The following is a 17331-nucleotide window of genomic DNA, read 5'->3' on the forward strand; positions in this document are numbered from 1 at the left end:
GCCGGCGTGCACATGGCCTGAGTATGGTGGCTGTGTTGGGCCTGGCCTTCAGGCAAGTGCACTGGTTGCTCCACCTCCATGGCTTTTTCCCTTGGCATTCACTGCCCTGAAGGTCTGGCTGGGCATCCAGACAGGGCCCAGAGATGGGCACAGGGACCGGGCAGGCATGGGAGGGCAGAGAGTGGAGCAGAGATCCTTGGTGGGGCTGGGATGGGGAAGGCATGGCCTTGAGACAGCCCTCGGGCCCCTGCTGCCTGTTTCCAAAGGCACACCCAGCACCCCTAGTGAGGCCACATGAGGGCTCCTGTCAGTAGGATGGCTCACCTGTTCCAGGGGCTCTCCCTGCCTTCCTTGGCTGGGGAAAGGAGATGGGGGCTCCCACAGGCAGGGCACCCCTGTGCACAACCCTACGAGGTGAGGATCCCAGAAGAACTCCTTATGGCCAGCCCCATCCCAAGGTCCTGCTTGGATCCAGCTGATCCTACACTTAGAGGCCACCAGCCACCCTGCCACTGTCCGCAAACCCAGAGAGTTGGGGGCACGTCCATAGCTGGTGCTGGGGTGTCCGCTGAGTGAGTATGGGCTCTGCGGGAGGGGAGGTGGTGGGCATCCTGCTGCTCTGACTTGTTGGGGGCTCAGCCAAGCCCCTTACCTTAGGGCTACCTACCTGGGGACTCCAGGTGCCTGCCGCTGTCTCCCTATCAGAGGCTCTACCCTACTCCAGGCCTTGGTGCCAGTGGCCATTCCGTCAGCTTAGCTATCCTTATTCCTTCCACCTGGAATTCCAGCTCTGGAGGTCCCCTACCCATCATGGCCTTGGGGCATCCCCCTGCCCCTGGACCCAGGCCCTGAGATCCTGAGTAGGCATCTTCTCAACTCTCCCAACATTGTGCTGACCCACCACCAAAAATCCAGCCCAGACCACAGCCTTGATGGCTTGTTTCTGTTTTTTCACTTTTCCCATTGTTTGAAACTCACAAGCTATGACTAAAATAATTTCTTTCATAGAAAGAAAAGGAAAAAAAAAAACACAACACATCTATTCGTCTAACTCCAGTGGACAGTGGATATAGCAGCATCAGATATAACATTAAAACCAAAACGCAGAATTTGAGGCAGAGGATGGCGGTGTCCCCTCTTCTGGGCTCTTGGGGCGCCCCGCCTGGCCGCGTCTCCTCCTCGCACCTTGAGGGTGGGAGCCGGTTCACAGTGGCAGAGGCTGAGGGGCGCTGACCATGGGGCAATCAGGGATATGGGCCGGGTGGGTTCAGCGGCCTCGTATTCATTCCGGGGCCAGGCAGATGAGTTAGGAGGGGCCGGGCCATTGGCTCCAGGAAAGCGGACCAAGAAAGTCCCGCCATGAGAGGCCAGGAAGAGGGCCGGCCCATCTCAGGGCTGTGGGACCTTCACGAGCAGCACAGTGGGGTGGGGGGGTGATACCCCCCAAACCTCCCGAACAGCCCCCAAATGAGACCAGCAGTTCTGGGCAGCCTGGGGGGACTGGACCCCTCTTCCTACCTTTATCTTATAAGGGGCTGTGGACAGGCAGAGGAAAGGGAGGGACGGGACGAGAGGCTTCTATCTCTCCTGTGGCTGGATGGAGTGCAAGTGGGGAGACCCGAGGGCAGGGAGGAGGGGCTGGGCAGCTGCAAAGAAGAGGGCGCAGCTGAGTAGCGCAGAGACGGGCGGGGCCTGGGGCGCAGCAGGCCGGCTCCCTAGGAGGAGGACCTGACGGTGTGGTAGCCTGGGCAGGGCGGACCTCTTTGGGAGGGCCTCAGTCACTTGCCTCCGCGAAGCCCCGGTCCTCTCCCAGGACCGAGCTTGGTCTTGGGGTTGGGGGCTGGGAGGCGCTTCAGGCTTTCCCCAGTAGGGTTCCTGGTCAGGTGGGTGGTCAAACCCCAGGCAGAGGAAGGGGTGGCACAGGCGTCGGCGCGCCTGGAGCATTCCAAAACCAGGCGCTTGGAGAGGAGCCCTAGGATCCCAGGGGCACGGGTTGGGGACCCGACTCGCTTCATGGAACCTTCCCAACTAGACACAGGGGTAGATGGAACCTTACAGGGGATTGGGGAGGAGGGGGCTAGTGGGCTGAATTCCCTGCTCTGGATCCCGGATTCCTGGGCGGTTCCCAGGGAAGTCCCACCCGCGGAGAGAAGCCCCGCCCCATCGGAGCCTTGTCCCAGAGGAGCTCCACCCACAGGAAGGAGCCTACGCAGGCCACGCCCACCCAGAGCCACAGTCCGCATGGAAGGGGCCCTGCCCTGGTCAGGAGAAGCTCTGCCCCATCCAGGCAGAAGCCCCATCCACCATGAAACCCACTCCTAAGGAGGAGCTCCGCCCCCAGGGAGGAGCCTACCCCAGAGCCCTGCCCCATCCTAGAACCCCGCCTCCTTCAGGAGAAGCCCCACCTGCAGGTAGAAGCCTACCTGGTGCCCCGTCCACCCAGAGCCACGCCCTCGCAGGAAAAGCTCTGTCCCACCCAGGAGAAGCTCCGCCCACCATGTAGCTCCGCCTCTGTCCTGGGGAGCCCAGTCTCCAGGGAGAAGCCTACGCAGAGCCCCTCCCCATCCTGGAGCTCCGCATCATTCAGGAGGAACCCAGCCACCAGAGAGGAGACATTGGCTCCAGCGAGGAGCCCTGCCTTTAGGTAGGAGTTCTGCCCCCAGGTAGGAGCTCCACCCCCAGGGAGGAGTCCCGCCCCCAGGGAGGAGTACTGCCCCTTTTAGGTGAGAGTCCTGCCCCACCCAGGGAAAAGCCCACCCCCAGGCAGGGCCCGCCCCGTCCAGGGGGAGCCACGGCCGGTGCCTACTTGCAGGTATGCACGTCGTAGACGCGCGTGCACTCCTGGCAGCTGACGTAGCAGCACCAGTGGAACACGCAGCGGCACTTCTCCCGGCGCCGTTCCGCTCTCGCGTTGTGGCCGCGGCCGCAGCACAGCAGGTCGCAGCCGTCGATGCCGTGCGAGCTGACGTTGCAGGTCCGGTCGCGCGTGCCGAAGGAACCTGTCTCGGGGTTGGGCTCGCAGAAGTTGGGCGAGGCCTCGTAGTAGACCAGGTCACGCTCCGTGGGCACCTTGAAGTAGGTGTAGCGCGGCCGCAGGGTCTCCACCCATCCGCGGGACTCCCGGTGCTTCTCCACCACCATCTCCGAGGCGCTGTCGTACTTGTCCTTGAGGAAGTCACCGATGGCGCGGAAGTCGGGTTGCGACCACCAGCATGTCTTCACCTCGCAGCTGCCCGACAACCCGTGGCACTTGCACTTGAGGTGCATGTGGCTGGCAATGGCCTGCGGGGCACGCGCAGGAGCCAGCGTCAGGGCGGCCCCCTGGTGCGTCTCCCAGAGGAAACAGCATTACATGTCGCCCGCAGCCCACCTGCTCCATAAAGTCCCCGGGCAGAGGGAGCAGACTCCCAGACAGGGCCCCAGGGCCACCCCCTTCCTATGGTGCAGATACTGGTGCCTGCTCCCTTGCCAGACCCAAGCCTTCCCAGGTCAGGGCTTGGGGGACTCCCCTGTCCTCGTCTCCTAACTGAGTACTTCTACACTGTCTAGGGTGGAGTGAAGGAAGGACAGAGTTGCAGCGTGGGATGCCAGACACGAAGAGCCACGGCAGTCAGAGTGCAGGGATGCAGGGGGATAGGCGTTCCTTCCGACCCTGAGGACCCAGGCACGCTGCCCAGAGGAGGTGTATACGGCCTGGTGGAAAGGCAGGAGTCCTGAGCATGAGTAATGAGTGGCCGAAGAAGCTGGTCACTGTATGGGTACTACAGAGGAATAGGAAGGCAATGTTGGGACGTAAGGGGATGTCCTTACCTGAGGGGATGGGGCAGGACCTGGCTGAGGAGCAAATGGTTTCTCCTAGGGGCAGTGGAGAACTCAGCTTCTTTTCCCTTCTTTCTTTGGGGAAGGGGTGGGGGTGAGTGTAAAGGGGCATGTGAACATCAGACAGTCTAGGTGGCACTGCACTGTGGCAGCCACTGGCCAGACAGGAGCCCGTGAGGCATGGCAGTGCAAATTCAGAAGTACTATAAGTGCCAATTGCATGCTGGATTCCCAAGACTTAGTGTACAAAAAGGATGGGAAACAGCTCATTCATAATTTTAATACTGACTACATTATTGAAATGATAGCATGTCGGCTATCCTGAGTTAAATAAAATTTAGTATTAAAATTTGTTTCTGGCCGGGCAGGGTGACTCATGCCTGTAATCCCAGCACTTTGGGAGGCTGAGGCGGGTGGATCACTGGAGGCGAAGCCCCGTGTCTACTAAAAATACAAAAATTAGCCAGGCGTGGTGGCGGGTGCCTGTGGTCCCAGCTACTTGGGAGGCAGAGGCAGAATTGCTTGAGCCAGGAGGGGGAGGTAGCAGTGAGCAGAGACTGCACCACTGCACTCCAGCCTGGGCTACAGGACAGAGTCCGTCTCAAACCAAACCAAACCAAACCAAAACCAAAACCAAAAAACTTGTTTTACCTGTTTACTCTTTAAATGTGGCTACTAGAAAATTTATAATGATCTTTGTGTCATTTGTGGGACAAATTATAATAATCCATGAGCCATTTGTGGCTCCCATTCTACTTCTATTGGACAGTTCTAATCTAAGGCTTCAACTGGGCTCTGGGTCCCAATCTTGCCTCCTCCTCATCCCCTTCTGGCTCTTTCTTGAACTCCTCCCTCTGATATTGACTGTTTCCTATGGGCATCTGCAGAGTAACATATGCCCCACCCTGCCCAGTCTAGTTTATCTAATATCCATTTTATTTCCTCTTTTGTTTTAGTTTTATGTTGGATCAAAGTTACCTAGGTGCATACTTTAGAGAGTCCAACAGTTTCCAAGACCTGTTTAGATAAACAGGAATTCTGGTCCTACATACAGCCCCTTGCAATGTTTACAACTCTAATAACACATTTATCTTGACACCTCTTGATTTTTCAGCATTAGGCATTATTTATTGGCCTCTCGCCATGGTGGATGGCAGTTAGTTTTCTCTCCTTACTCCACCATACTGATGTACACTTCCCAACCACCAACCACTCCTGCCCTAAAAACTAGCTTAATTTCACATCAGTATTCACTGCTGGTGGTATTGGGACAACTTTAAATGTCATACATTATGATGACTTCTTTTCCTCAATGACTTTTTGTAGTTGGTATTATCAATGTACCTGTAACTGATTCAGCCTCAAATTCTCCCTTACTTGTCTAAATATTCTCTTCAAAATGTCCAAACACATCAGCTATTCTATCAATTTCATCTTCTTGCAGATATTTTTTTTCCCAGAAAAGATCTTGTAAATTTTTTGGAATGTCCATGTCTAAAAACAATCTTTTCTACTATCCCATTTAATGGATAGTTTTTCTGGGAAGTGAATTCTTCGCTTAAAATTCATTTTTACATCTTGGAATTCAAAAGTATTATTACTCTGTTTTCTTCTAGCTGTCATTATTGCTCCTGAAAATTCTGGTACTAGTTTGATTCCTGATTCTAAAGCCCAAACATTCTCCTTGGCAGCTTGGAGGACTGTTCTATGTGGTAGGCTCTGAACTTCACAACAGTGTGTCTTGAAGTAGATCTTTTTCTTCTGTTGTTCTAGTCACTTCGTGGGCCTGTTTGGTCTGAAACCTGTGCTCCACAGTTGTGAGGAAGCTTCCTGCCTTGTTTCTTTGCTGACTGCCTCCTCTTTTTGTTTGTCACTGTCTTTCTTGGACAGATCCTCCAAATCTCCTTGTTCTTAATCTCTCTCTCTCTCTTTTTTTTTTTTCTGTCTTGTGGGAGGGTGTCTCAACTATCTTTCAATTTGAAGATTTTTGCCTCTGTTATCATATTTTTAATTTCTAAGAGCTCTTTTGTAACTTGAATGTTTAAAATTACCATCCTGTTCCAATTTCATGGATATAGTGTTTTATCTCTTTGGGGATATTAATGATCATCCTTTGAAGTTTCATCTCTCTTTACAATGTCTCTTTCCCATACATTTTGTTTGAGTTTGTTTGTTTTGGACTCTGCCATTGTTGTTGTTAGAGGCCTTCCTTAGAGGTCTGATGATCCTTGGCTGTCTGCTCATATTTAAACATGGGACACTAAAAATCTTATTGGAAGTTCCTGTACATGGGAGAGACTTGTCAGCCTTGGTCCTCTCTATAGAGTGATCTAGCTGCATTGCTTTATTGGGACCTTCCACAAGTCACTGTCTTGAAGTCTCTTTTGAGTTGGTCAGAGTCCCCAGAGCAGAATCTTCCATCCTCTTGCCTGGAGGATAACTAGGGCTCACAGCTAGCATTAGGAAATCAGGAGGAGAGAGAAAGGCATGAACTTCCATATGTAGAGAGAAAATTTTCACTTTGGAAGCTTTACTCTGAGATGTGCTTGGCGTCCCTCAGATCAGAGACCTCTGCTTTGCAGAAAACAAACCTCCAGACTTCAGCCACAGGGAAAGGAGAGGCTGCTGCTTGGCTACAAAGAGTTGGGTAGTGGAGTGAGTGGGCTATAAAGTACTCTGAAAATCACCTTTCAACCAATCTTCCTGTTTTCAGTCCCATATTTATCTCAACTTATCAAGATATCAGATACTGGGAATTCCTAGACTGGTTCTCAAATTTCTCCTCTACTGGCTTAAGACTCAGTTTTCTTGGGTCCGCTTGAGTATTCATCTATCTGCTTTTAGCTTTCAAAGTTTTGTTAGCATTGTTTCCTCTTTATTTTCTGTATTCTCACGAGTATCCATCTCTATCTATTCATCCATCTATCTAATCTATTTATCCATACATCCTATCTATCTATATTAGCATGTATATCTATGTATAATCTCTATGCACTATTTATATCCATTTATATCTGTCATCTATATCTACTATTACCTGTCTCTACTTATATCTATTTATATTTTATTTATATTTATCTCTACATATCTATTTATTTTAAAATTAATTTATTGTTATTTTAGTGGGTTCCAGGAGAGTGCAGACGGAAGTGTTCAGCTTCTCATCTTTAACTGGAAGTCTTTATTTGTTCTGCAATTTATATGTAATTCTTTTCCAAATCTATTATTATTATTTTTTTGAGACGGAGTTTCGCTCTTGTTGCCCAGGCTGGAGTGTAATGGTACACCCTCGGCTCACCACAACCTCTGCCTCCTGGATTCAAGTGATTCTCTTGGCTCAGCCTCCCAAGTAGCTGGGATTACAGGCATGCACTACCACACCCAGCTAATTTTGTGTTTTTAGTAGAGATGGGGATTCTCCATGTTGGTCAGGCTGGTCTCGAACTCCTGACCTCAGGTGATCCACCTGCCTTGGCCTCCCAAAGTGCTGGGATCACAGGTGTGAGCCACCATGCCCGGCCTATTATATTCTTTTTATAGTTTCTAGTTTCCTGCTGCAATGTTCACACTTGTGTTTTAGCCTTGGGAACCTAAGTAAGCATTTTCCCCCTCAAAGTCTGTGTCTAATAATTCCAGCATTTTCCCCCTCAAAGTCTGTGTCTAATAATTCCAGTATCTGAATTTCCTGTGTACTTGTTACTGTTTTTTTTTTTTCTGATTAAACTCATTGTATCATCAGATCATGTGATAGATTATCTTTGATTGTGTGCTGGACGTTGTGTTTTCTTTTTTTTTTTTTTGGAGGCAGAGTCTTGCTTTGTCACCCAGGCTGGAGTGCAGTGGCATGATCTTGGCTCACTGCAAGCTCTGCCTCCTGGGTTCACGCCATTCTCCTGCCTCAGCCTCCCGAGTAGCTGGGACTACAGGCGCCCGCCACCATGCCCGGCTAATTTTTTTTTTTTTTTTTTTTTTTTGTATTTTGTAGTAGAGACGGGTTTCACCATGTTAGCCAGGATGGTCTCAATCTCCTGACCTCATGATCCGCCCGCCTCGGCCTCTTAAAGTGCTGGGATTACAGGCATGAGCCACTGCGCCCAGCCAACATTGTGTTTTCTAAAAAATTATTATTAGAAATAATAATAAATAAATTATATAGGCTTAGAGGAAGGATATCGTCCTTCTCCAAAGAGGATTTTGTCTGCTTTTTCCAGTGTATGGGAGTACCAGCAATTTGGGATTACCTTAATCCAAGTTCAGGTTTTGAGAGATTTCTAGTCTGCCCATGTGCACAGGGCAAGACTACTTCTGGCTTGGCTTTGCTCTTCAGGGTCACAGCCTACACTGAGGAAGGATTTACCAGAGATCCCACCCTTGGTGGGCCCCTTAGCTCTGTGAGTCTGCTGGAAATGCAGTGCAACCTCTGTAGTCTCTTCCAGGTCAGCAAATGGACCCTAGACAAAAGCTACCCCAGGTACCAGGCTTGGGATTTTCTCTTGGATCAGGGGCTGTTAATTCCTCACTAAATGGTCAGTTATTTGACACTTAAAAATCATTTTATGGAAGTATAATAGACATACAAAAAAGTATATGTGTCATAAGTGCAAAATATACAAAATTTTACGAATTACCTGCCCCAGAACACCAGTGTCTCAGAAACCCCCATCCTCCTCTCTGTCTTTCCAGGACATAGATTCTCACAGCATTTTCTTGATGACTCATAACATTGAGCACCTTTTGTGTAGGTACTAGAATTTCTATATTTTCTTTCATAACATGGCTTTTAATTTTTTGGCCAATTTTCCCATTGGTTTGTCTCTCTTTTTCTTCTTAGTCTGCAGAGTTATTTTCCTACTGTTGCTTCTCTACATTTGCTGCACATGTGAATGTGGATGTATGTATGTGAATGTGTCCTCCTCTATGGGTTGCCTTTTCAATCCCATAGTGGTGTATTTTTATGGATGAAGTTTCTTAATTTGAATATAGTCTGTTATTCCACTTCTCTTTCAATGTGAGTGTTTTTTGGACTGTTTAAGACGCCTTTGCCTACTCTTAAGATCACAAAGATATTATATATTTTCTTGTAAAAGTTTCATTGTTTTACCTTTCCCACTGGGATTTATAATTGATTTTACAGATGATGTGAGGTAGCAAGCCAGGGTTATGTTTTTTCCATGTTGCTATCTGTCTTAGTCAATGCTGTATTGCTACAACATAACACCTGAGACTGAGTAATTCATAAATGTATTCTTTCATGGTTTGGGAGGCTGGGAAATCTAAGATGAAGGTGCTGGCAGGTTACGGCTTGGTTTATCTACTTCCAAGAGGGCACCCTGAATGAATGCCACGTCCTCCAGAAGGGAGGAACATCATGTCCTCATATGGCAGGAAGGTGAGAGAGAGAGAGAGAGAGAGAGAGAGAGAGAGAGAGAGAGAGAGACATCCTCTTCTGCAAGCCCTTTTACAGCAGCATTGGTCCCTTCATGAGGGCAAGGCCCTCATGACCTAAACACCTGTTATTAGGTGCCCCCTCTCCAGACTGTTGCACTGGGGATCACACTTACAATATATGAATTTTGGGAGACACATCCAGACCATAACACCACCCAGTTGACTGAGCACCATTTATTGAAAAGCGCATTCCTCCCATGGCACTGCATTGCCTCATCTATCATGAATCGTGTAATTATGGGGACTCCACACTTTTAACAGGGTGCTTTTTATAGTTCATCCTGCATCTGAAGTTGTCTTCCGTAGGAAGATTAGTCTGAGTTATCTAGTTCCTCACTGTTAAAAGGTGAATATCCCCTGTTCACTCTTCACCCCTGTGTGATCCCCTGATTCTACAGCCAAGGCCAGCTGCCATCTTCATGTTGCTAAATCCTGTGGATGCCACTTGGTCCTTATACCCGTCACTGACCATCAGCCATATTTCCTTTCTTGGTAATCCACTGATCTTCTGACCAAGTCCTTTCTAACAAGCTGCTGTGGTCTGAATGTTTGTGTTCCTCAAAAATTCGTGGGTTAAAATCTTTACCCTCGGCTGGGCACGGTGGCTCACACCTGTAATCACAGCACTTTGGGAGGCCGAGGTGGGTGGATCACTTGAGGTCAAAAACTCAAGACCAGCCTGGCCAACATGGTAAACCCCATCTCCACTAAAAATACAAAAATTAGCCGGGTGTGATGGCATGCGCCTACAGTCCCAGCTACTCAGAAGGCTGAGGCAGGAGAATCGCTTGAACTCGGGACATGGAGGCTGCAGTGAACTGAGATGATGCCACTACTCCAGCGAGACTGTGTGTCCCCACCCCCCCAAAAAAGAAATCTTTACCCTCAAGGTGACAGCATTAAGAGGTAGAGCCTTTAGAAGGTGATCAAGTCGAGTCATGAGGGTGGAACATTGTGAATGGGATTCGTGCCTGATATGGTTTGGATCTGTGTCCCCTCCAAATTTCATGTTGAAGTGTAATCCCCAGTGTTGGGCGTGGGACCTGGCAGGAGGTGTTTGGGTTATGGGGGCAGATCCATCATGAATAGCTTGGTGCTGTCCTCATGATAGTGAGTGAGTTCACACAAGATCTGTGTGTGGCGACCTCGCCCCCACTCTGTCTTCCTTGCTTCTGCTCTGGCCCATGTGACGTGCCTGCTACCACTCCACCTTCTGCCATGTGTAAAATCTCCCTGAGGCCTCCCAATAAGCTGAGCAGATGCTGTTACCAAGCTTGTGCAGCCTGCAGATCTGTGAGCCAATTAAACCTCTCTTCTTTATAAATTACCCAGTCTTGGGTAGCAATGCAAGAATGGCCTAAAACAGTGCCCTTATAAAAGTAACCCCAGAGAGATCCACACCCTGAGTGAGGACACAGAAGGCATCATCCATGAGGAGCAGGCCCTCACTGGACAAGGAATCTGCTGGTACCATGACTTTGAACTTCCCAGTCTCCAGAACTGTGAGTACTAAACTTCCATTGTTTATAAATTATCCAGTCTAAGGTATTTTGTTGTAGCAGCACAGACAGACTAAGACACAGGCTCACGAAGCTTTACACGGCTTGGTCTGGGTTGGCCTCTCCACATCAAGATGTTCTTTTTTCCATTACACTCTGTACTCTGCCCAGACCAAGTCGCTTGTCGTCTTTCACCTCCAGGCTGCCTGGGAGGCTCTCCCAGCCTCCCTCCCCCTAAATTACTGCCAACTGTCCTTAACATCGGGTCACCTTGTGTGCATTTCCTCATTGCAGAATTCCTCCCCATCTCTGTGGCTGCCTGGCTGTCTCCAACCCTGGGCTCTGCAGGGGCTCCTGTTGACCAGGCCTTTGCCTCCTCCCTCCTTCTTGGCTACCCCAGTCCACACGTGGGCTCGCCATCCCCAGGAGCGCACTGGATGCTGTGGTGCAGCTGGATGGTGCTAAGCTTTGCACACCCCAGGCAGGAGTTGAGAAGACCCTCAGCCTGGCCACCACCCTGCCATATGCCCCAAGGAACCAGGGCACACACCCTGTTGAAGAGGCTCCTTTTTCCCAAGCACCCTTGCAGGCAGTGAACCTACCTGGCGCCCAGCCTCATTGTTGTGGCGGTTCATGGCTGAGCGGGCATCTGGCCGGTTCTCCCGGGCGTCGGCGAACTCCCGAGACACCATCCCACCAAACTCGATGTCCTCGCTACAGCCACCCCACTTCCAGCCCTTGCCTGGTGAGCCCTGGTGGCGGCTGCTGCAGCCACAGATGGTGGCCGTGCCCTCTGCACATGAGCGTGTCACCGCAAAGGCCACACCAGCTGAGGCAATGGCGTGGACAAAGGCTGACTCCCTCGTAGCTGTAGAGAAAGGAGAGATGCAGGGTTAACAGGGCTCAGCTCAAAGGACCGCCTTGGGCAGGGCAGGGGTCTTAGCCCATTTGCATTGCTGTAAAGGAACTCCTGAGGTTGGGTGGTGTATAAGGCAAAGAGGCTTACTTGGTTCACGGATCTACAGGCTACACAGAAGTATGGCTCCAGCAACTGCCTCTGGCAAGGGCCTCAGGCTGTTTCTACTTGTGGCAGAAGGGAAAGCGGGGGGGGGGGGGGGGGGTAAAGGGGAACCAGTGTGTGCAAGAAATTACATGGTGACAGAAGCCAGAGAGAGGGGAGGTCGGTACCAGGCTCTTTTTAACAATCAACTTTGGCTAGGTACAGTGGCTCATGCCTGTAATCCCAGCACTTTGAGAGGATATGGTAGAAGGACTGCTTGAGACCAGGACAGCCTTTTCAACATAGCAAGACCCCATCTCTACAAAAATTAAAAATATTAACTGGGTGTGGCCCCAGCTACTTGGGAGGCTGAGGTGGGAGGATCACTTGAGCCCAGGAAGTTGAGGCTGCAGTGAGCCATGATAGCACCACTGCATTCCAGCCCTGTCTCAAAAAACAAACAGCTGGGCAAGGTGGCTTATACCTGTAATCCCAGCCCTTTGGGAGGCGGAGGTGGGAGGATTGCTTGAGCCCAGGAGTTTGAGACCAGCCTTGGCAATGTAGCGAGACCCCATCTCTACAAGAATATTTAAAAATTAGCAAGGTGCAGTGGTGTGCGCCTGTAGTCCCAGCTATTCAGGAAGTGGAGGTGGGAGGATTGCTAGAGCCCAGGAGTTTGAGGCTGCTATGATCACACTCCAGCCTGGGTGATAGAGCAAGACCCTGTCTTTTAAAAAAAGGCACAAGGAAGGCCAGCGTGTACCTGGAAAGATCGTCGACATCACCCATCCTGGGGATATGCAAATCAAAAAACCCAATGAGGGGTTGCCTCACACCTACGGGGACAGCTGCAATCAAAGGGTCAAAGAGTAGCAAGTGTTGGCAAGGATGTGGAGAAATCAGACCCTGACCCTTATTCACAGCTGGATGGAGGGGAAAGGTGCAATCCTCTTGGAAGGCACTTTGGCAGTGTCTTCAAGGGTAAACGTACACCAGCCATTAGGCTTGCCCCAGAGGAAACCTGTGTCTGTGCACAGACTTGTAAGCAAATGTTCACACAAGCCATAAACTGGAAGTACCCCAATGTCCATCAACAGGGATGGTTAAAAAACAGTGGCAAGTCCATAACAGCATTTAATTTAGGAATAACAAGAAAAATAGCATGAAGGATCTCAAAATAATCATACAACTGAATGAAGACAGGTAAAACCAGACAAGAGCCACTTCCTTCTGCTGCCCAGACAGCCTGGGGTGCAGACCCCAGAGTGTGGCTCCACCCCACACACGCCCACCTCTGCTGTGCCTCTTGCCATTTCCTTCCTCCACCCCAAGCACCAGCACTTGCATGGCTGAGCCGTAGGGCCACCTCTTCTGGAATCTTCTCAAGACCAGTGGCCTCCAGCGCCTGCCTCCCCAGGCCAGCCCCAGTGACCCAAATGCCCCTGCCTACAGCTTGGAAGGCTGCAGGGTGTCTGCCGCTGCTGACATTGGAGCTGCCTGGGTCCTTGTACACAGCTTCCTTCTTCCCCAAAAAGGGAAATAGAGGCTGAGTTGGGGAAGTAGCATTGCTTGTGCAGAAGGGTGGTTGGGGAGGGCTGGAATTTAGGAGAAAGCTCTGGAGGCTAGGATCAGAGGGCTGGGAATGAGGGGTGGTGTGGGCTTTGCAAAGGCCAGACCCCCAGCCAGGCTTCCCCAGACAAGTTGAAAGAATGAGCCGTGTCTTGGGGGTGGGTGTATGCAGACACTTCTGCAAGGGCACGAGGAGAGGGGTGGGCCTGGCCAGGCCCTGTTTTCATTGATAAAAGGCTGGGGGCCTATAATCCCAGCTACTCAGGAAGCTGAGGCAGGAAGATCACTTGAGTTCAAGAGTTCGAGGCTGCAGTGAGGTATGATTACACCACTGCACTCCAGCCTGGGCAACAGAGTGAGAACCTGTCTCAAAAAAACAAAATAAAAAAAAGACAGGCACTCACTTTGGACCCACCCTCCGACACAGGTGAGGAACAGAGTGCCTGCTGTTTGCCAAGCATTGCAGTCTGAGCTGGGGAGGCAACAGGGAGCCAACCAGGAAAGAGCCCGACCTGCTACTGGGCAGGGATCTTACAGACCTAGCAAGAAGACACCTGGGCTTTGGAGCCCCTGAGCCTCGGCCTGGCCTCGGGGGGCTGGGTGTGTCCTGGGACAGGTTCCTGCGTGTCTCTGCTTCTGTTGTGGGAGGGTCCTGAGCCCCCACCTTTCCTTGGCTCTGACCTTCTCTCTCCCCTCGAGGCCCTGGGAGAGCAGGAGGGAGAAGGGAGCTCTGATGGGCCCTCTCGATGGGGACAGAAGGAAGCCTGAGGTTCTCCTGGAGCCAGGGTCCTCCCATGGATCAAGGCGGGGGATACAGGGCTGTGTCCCACTGTGTCCCCCTGCTCCTCCTTGGTAAAGGCCCGCAATGGTCCCCTCAGGGTCACAACAGAGTCATCATAGGGGGCTGTGACCTCCTCTGACACCTGGATATCCAGAGAGCTTTCATCCTCCGGTGGATGGGGCTGATGTAGTCTGGATATTTGTCCCCGCCCAGATCTCATGTTAAAGTGTGATATCCAGGGCTGCAGTGGGGCCTGGTAGAGGTGACTGGGTCATGGGGGGTGGGTCCCATGGCTTAGTGCTATCGTCGAGATTACAAGTGAGTTCTTGCAAGATCTTGTTGTTTAAAAGTGTGTGGCACCTCCTCCCCCACACTCTCTCCCACTGCTGCTCTCACCATGTGACACGCCTGCTCCCCCTTTGCCTTCCGCCATGATTGAAAGCTTCCTAGCCTCCTAGAAGCAGAAGCAAGAGCCACACTTCCTGTGCAGCCTGCAGTGCCGTGAGCCAATTAAACATCTTTTCTTATAAATTGCCAGACTCAAGTGTTTCTTTATAGCATTGCAAGAATGGCGTAACTCAGGAACACAGGCATGTGGTTGCAGGCTGCCTAGGAGAGGACTGAGAGAGCAGCCCCTGGGGCTTGTGATGTCCTTGAGCCCAGGCCGGCAGGGACAGAAAGGCATGAGTGAGTGTGCACACACTCAGACGTTCCCACACAGCCCAACACACATCCACACACAACCAGCACAGAAGAACGCACGTTTGCTCCCGTACCAAGAACATACAAAGTAGAAGGTATTCGAGGCTGTGGCTTTGCATTGGCGTCCCCCGTCCCCCTGGCTGCTAGCAAAGCCCCCTGAGCCCTTTGGGCCTGCTTTGGTTGACTCTTCTGTGGATTGGCCAACAGCTCCCTGATGGCAGGTCCCAGCAGCCCCATCCCCTCCCTAGGGCCCTGTCCAAGTCAGGCCTGGACACCCACTGCATCCAGCCACAAGCCCAGAAGAAAACTCTCCATTTCTTCTGTATCCACTTCCCACCACCAGCTCAGGAAGGGCTCTGCTTGCTGGTCAGAGACTGTCCAGTCCTGAAACAGCCCCAGTTGCCCAAGCTACTCTGGCCTTCCCAGGTGGCCTTCCCAGGTGGGCCTCTCAGCCAATTTGCCCCTCCTGGTTCTTATCTGTGGGTCCATCTCCCACCTTGCCATGAAGAGGCCCCTAGGAGGCCCCAGCTTCCAGCTTCCTCCTTCCACCACATGCATGCACAGCCACATGCACAGATGCACGCACACACAGACCCATGCATACCATACACGCATGCACACCCCACCTGATGCACATGCACGCACACATGCAAACACACACATATAGGCATGCACACCAAACACATGCACACATCATACATGCACACACATGCACACCCCACCACATACCTAAGCACACATGCACACCCCACTACATGCATGAACACATATACACATGCATGCAAGCACAGCATACACGTGCACTCACATACATGCACATCCCACACACACATGCACACCATGCAGGCATACCACACATACCATACACATGCACACACATGCATGCACACCCCCCACATACACACACCCCACCACACACACATGCACACACACAAATACACACACACCACACAACACATACACATACATGAATACACACGCACATACATGCACACTCCCCCACATGCATGCCCCATGCACGTGCACACACACACACATGCGCACACATATACATATGCATGCATGCACACCATACACGCGCACACATATACATATGCATGCATGCACACCATACACACCACACACATGCACACCTCCCATGGATGCACATATGCATCCACAACCCACCACACGCAAACACATGCATACACACAGATGTACACCTCTCCCTCGCAACACACTCTCTGCAGGCTGAGGTCTTTGCCCAATGCCAATCTGAACATGCCAGGCCCCCTCTGGATCTATCTCCTCTCCTGACCTCAATGCCGCTCCCTGGCCTCAGGCCGCACTCAGCCCTTTGTCCTCCCCTTGGGCTCTTTCCAGTTCCTTACTTGGCTCAGGTTGGACCTGCTGTGCCCCTGCCTGCTCTGAGGGGAGCGGCCAGGGACTGGGTGTCCTCTACACCTGGCTGCCCCTCCCCAACCAGGAAGATTTGCCCACTGACTCCCTCCCCAGTCCTGGCTGCCTAGGGGCAGGAACTGTTTGGCATACCTTTTATTTCCAATCTGGAGCACAAGGCCCAGCCCATAGATATTTCCTGGGGCCAGAGTGAAGGGCAGGAGCCCTGGGCTGAGTCAGGGAACCAGGAGGGTCTGAGCCTACCCACAGCAGGCCCACCCTTGCCCCTGGGTGCAGATGGTCACCCAGGCCCATCATGCAACTTCTGCTCTTTCCTTTCCCAGGGAGCAGCTAGGCAACCACCTCCTCCTCACCTCTCCAGGAAACTTGAAGCCGCCACCCCCAACCCCATGTTACTTCCCTGACACAACTGATCAGTTCACAGACAGGCCTGGAGGGGCCTTTGCTGAACCCACTGCCCCTGAGTGAATTTACGTGTGGCTGGATGCAGAGCACTTCCTCTCTGTGCCTCCAGGCCTGAGGCCTCTTCTTGTCATCCTCAGGTCATCCACTCCCTAGTCAGCACCCCTCCCCTGCCATCTGCCCTGCTTCCCTTCCAGGGCAGCTTGAGAGGGCAGGGTTGAGGAGTGTCCTGGGTGCTCCTGGCCTCACGCATGGCACACAGCTCCACCTGCCCTCCTGGCTGGACCTTCTCACTCCCAAATGGCCTGGACATCCCACGCCCTGAATACTCTACTCCAGCTGAGCCTGCCTTCCCACCTGGTGGGCTGGCTACTACAGGAGTCTGTCTCCAAGGCCAGCCCCTCCCTCTTGCTCCTGAGCTTCTGATAAGAGGAGAACCAGAGCCTGAGGCTAGGGCTCTCTCTGCCTCACTCATGCCCTACCCATAACAAGGGCTTGGAGATCCCTGCTTATCAAAACTCAGGCAAACAGTCCCAATAGCCAGACACACTCGAGGGCAAGGGCAGGTGGTGCTCAGGGCTTCCACTTGGAGAGAAAAGAGCTAATTCTTGCTCAATTTGGTCACCAGCTGGCTGAACCTTGATTTTCCCTTCCATCACGTGTGGAGGTGGAGCTCCCTGCCAGGTGTGAAAACCCTGGTGCAGGCCTTCAAT

The 17331-nt window shown here is 51.8% G+C and overlaps 1 protein-coding gene across 1 annotated transcript; it reads right to left on the minus strand.

Annotated features, from left to right (window-relative positions):
• Positions 1–1042: 1042 nt before the first annotated feature.
• LOC112617012 (protein Wnt-3a) lies at positions 1043–13113 on the minus strand. Its single transcript, XM_025373744.1, has 3 exons — positions 13059–13113; positions 11369–11634; positions 1043–3282 (listed from the first exon to the last, which is right to left on the minus strand). Exons 1-3 carry the CDS (start codon positions 13111–13113, stop codon positions 2803–2805), a joined length of 801 nt encoding a protein of 266 aa, XP_025229529.1. The 3' UTR covers positions 1043–2802.
• Positions 13114–17331: the final 4218 nt, after the last annotated feature.

Source organism: Theropithecus gelada, unplaced genomic scaffold, assembly GCF_003255815.1.
Source record: "Theropithecus gelada isolate Dixy unplaced genomic scaffold, Tgel_1.0 HiC_scaffold_15802, whole genome shotgun sequence".
In the NCBI taxonomy this organism is placed as follows: domain Eukaryota; kingdom Metazoa; phylum Chordata; class Mammalia; order Primates; family Cercopithecidae; genus Theropithecus; species Theropithecus gelada.

Coding starts and splice junctions, on each gene's coding strand:
- LOC112617012 (XM_025373744.1), bottom strand. CDS start 13,113: ATGCAAGTGCTGGTGCTTGGGGTGGAGGAAGGAAATGGCAAGAGGCAC. Junction 11,635..13,058: donor TGGCAAGAGGCACAGCAGAG/GTGGGCGTGTGT, acceptor CTTTCTCTACAG/CTACGAGGGAGTCAGCCTTT. Junction 3,283..11,368: donor ACAATGAGGCTGGGCGCCAG/GTAGGTTCACTG, acceptor CGTGCCCCGCAG/GCCATTGCCAGCCACATGCA.